This window comes from Pterocles gutturalis, unplaced genomic scaffold (assembly GCF_000699245.1).
Source record: "Pterocles gutturalis isolate BGI_N339 unplaced genomic scaffold, ASM69924v1 scaffold36608, whole genome shotgun sequence".
Lineage (NCBI taxonomy): Eukaryota > Metazoa > Chordata > Aves > Pterocliformes > Pteroclidae > Pterocles > Pterocles gutturalis.
In genome coordinates, this window is record NW_010126948.1 from 8123 (window position 1) to 11245 (window position 3123).

General features: G+C 44.6%; 1 protein-coding gene across 1 annotated transcript in view; it reads left to right on the plus strand.

Moving 5' to 3' along the window:
* Positions 1 to 2239, plus strand: part of NFS1 (NFS1 cysteine desulfurase) — a gene marked incomplete at both ends in the record, with an annotated part of 10283 nt that extends 8044 nt beyond the window's left edge. The window contains 4 exons of the mRNA XM_010079141.1: positions 113 to 218; positions 395 to 476; positions 1940 to 2023; positions 2150 to 2239. Of these exons, the coding sequence (XP_010077443.1) occupies positions 113 to 218; positions 395 to 476; positions 1940 to 2023; positions 2150 to 2239 (362 nt within the window). The remainder of the gene's footprint in view (positions 1 to 112; positions 219 to 394; positions 477 to 1939; positions 2024 to 2149) is intronic.
* Between the last annotated feature and the right edge of the window lie 884 nt (positions 2240 to 3123).

The following is a 3123-nucleotide window of genomic DNA, read 5'->3' on the forward strand; positions in this document are numbered from 1 at the left end:
AACCAAGCCCAGCTACTTCAGTCTGCTCGTGGCTGGTGACACAAAGCAGTTTGAGTGAGGTCAAACTGTACACAGTTTATTATTTTGGTCTCTTTTCTGGTTTCTTTGCTAGTATGACCACAAGCGAATCTCACAACTGGCAGAACGACTGGTTACAAAAATAATGAGTGAAGTTCCTGATGTGGTTATGAACGGAGATAGAGAACATCGCTATCCAGGTAACGTTAGCAAAATGCTGGGCCCATTAGAACTGTCCAGCTCCTCAGTGTTAATGGTCATGGCAGAATAACGCACCTTAGCTAAACATTGTACAGGTACTGATGTATGGTGTTGGATTTTCCCTAGACTTCAGTTGATGGACTTCTTTTTTTCTATTTAATTTATTTGTATGTAGGATGCATCAATTTATCTTTTGCATATGTGGAAGGCGAGAGTCTTCTGATGGCTCTGAAAGATGTGGCTCTGTCTTCAGGAAGGTAGGAGGAATGTGTGGGAAGGATAACAGCATATTTTGGAGAGAAAAAAATATCTTCTAATGGAGGTACAAACTAAGGATTGGTCTCCTCTGTGCCTCATACTTGTGTATTAGGTTAATGAGTGACCCTGGTACTGATGGCATTCTAAGATGATGTTTCTCTGAAGTGGCACATTTCAAATGAAGGTCAATTTTACTCATCCTGAAAGCAAAAAAAACCTCCAACACCTACTCCACCACCCCCCCAACAAAAACCAAAAGCAAGCAAACAAACGAAAAACACCAAAACCAAACAAAATGAGAAAAACCAACCTAGAAATTGCTGCCTGCCAGCCTTGCAGTCTCATTACCTGTGATCTGAGTAGCCTTGATTTGTAACTGCTGGTGACACTTTAATTCTAAAGGCTACCAGCATTTGGGCAGCTTCCGTCCTACAGGATTTCACACAAGTGGCGGTTCGTAACTAGAGTCTAGCTAGGCTGGACAAATATCTGAATTAAATTACCTCATAGTGCCTGTGTTTAATGCAGAAGCAGAAAGAAAATTGAATGCAATTTTATGGAGCTCTATTGACTCTGCAGGAGTGACCAGTAACATTTCTGTTACTAAGACAAACTTGATGCTCATGATGAAGTTAATGGAGTGTAAAGATGCCCTCCTTTCCTCACCTTTGAGAACAAAGCAGTGAGCATATCTTACTAATTGGAAATATGTTGCCACTATGAACAGGAAGAACAAGTCTCCATGTGACTGTCTCTGAAGCCGAACACTTCTGTAATTTGAAAATCTGTTCTGAGGCTCTGCTTTGTGTACCAGAGAGCTGTAAACAGCTCTGCAGTTTGTGCTGCATGTTGTTACCTGTAGAAATTGAGTAACAGCGTGTAACCAGTTTTGCCTACTGCTTCGAGTTGGAAGTTCTCTCTGCTGATGACTATAACTAGATCATCTTGCTCTGGATTCCTCTGCGTGCTGTTTTTCATTGATTTGTTCTGCTGCCAAACAGCAGCTTGTGAAGTCTTTTTTCTTTTTTAATGTTCCTGTTATTATGGTACCTTCTCTGGCTAGTTCTCTTTTGGCTCCTTTGTGCTTTTTTCAGGGACTTCACTTCAGCTACTTCTTAGTCTGCTTTCCCTCTGCTTCTGTTTGGCATTGTGTTTATTCTTACTGTGCTAGCTGTGCTCTCCCTTCTTACCTCATGCTCCCAGTTTATTACCCTCATTCCTCTGTAATGCCTGCTCCTTCCATTCTTTTTCTTCAGCTGTAGAAATACCAGTCTTCTCCACTTGTATTCTGTGGTGGTTTCTAAGAGGTTGGGGAAGCTGATACAGGTTGTTGTAAACAGTCATAGTAATATTAAAAGTCTGTAAGTGACCTATTATTTGTTGGAGGAGATTAGTGATTACTGCAGTGTAGCATCTGCACATGAATGAAAGTTTGAAATTTGCCTGCCTTCCCTTTCCGCAGTGCTTGCACATCAGCTTCTCTGGAGCCTTCCTATGTTTTGCGGGCAATTGGAACAGATGAAGACTTGGCTCACTCATCTATAAGGTGCATGGAATGGTATTCCCTAGTACTTCCACATATTTTTATTTTCTGCTAAAAGTAGGTGGTGGATTTGTTCTACCCCTCTGTATGCATGTTATTCTAATCCTTAATGGTTTTCTTTTGGTTTAGATTTGGCATTGGTCGTTTCACTACAGAGGAGGAAGTAGATTATACAGTGCAGAAGTGCATACAACATGTTAGGAGGCTGAGGGAAATGAGGTGAGCCATCTTCTTAAAGACTTCTTAGGTGTGATAATAATTTGAAGAGTTGGATTTAGTTGAAAGTAATTGTTTGCTTCAAAAATCTGGTGGTGTCTCTGTATATAAGCAAGCACTGGGTAGTGGCCCTGATCTTAACAGTAGTGACAAATTTTTAAGGAAACAAACCTGAAAACAAACCTTCTCCCAGATCCTGCCTTTGCCAGGGAATGAATATGAATAGGGCAAGCATGTAGGGCAGTACCTAGAACCTTCCAAGCCAAGAATCCCAGAATCATTGAATGGTTTGGGTTGGAAGGGACCTTAAAGATCATCTAGCTTGAGCCCCCCTGCCATGGGCAGGGACACCTTCCACTAGCCCAGGTTGCCCAAAGCCTCATCCAGCCTGGCCTTGAACCCCTCCAGGGATGGGGCATCCACAGCTTCTCTGGGCACCCTGGGCCACTGCCTCACCGCCCACACAGGAAAACATTTCTTCCTCACATCTCATCTCAGTCTCCCCTCTTTCAGCTTAAAGCTGTTACCCTTCGCCCTATCCCTTCATCCCCTGATCCAGAGCCCCCCCATCTCTCCTGTAGCCCCCTTTCAGCACTGGAAGGTGCTGGAAGGTCTCCCCGGAGCCTTCTCTTCTCCAGGCTGCACACCCCCAACTCTCTCAGCCTGTCCTCGCTCCAGCCTCTGCCCATCTCCGTGGCTCCTCTGGCCCCGCTCCAGCAGCTCCGTGGCTGTCCTGTGCTGAGGACCCAGAGCTGGGTGCAGCACTGCGGGGGGGGTCTCACCAGAGCGAAGTGGAGATGGAGAATGCCCTCCCTCGATGTGTTGATCACACTTCTTGTGATGCAGCCCAGGAGATGTTTGGTTTCTGGGCTGCCAGCACACATTGC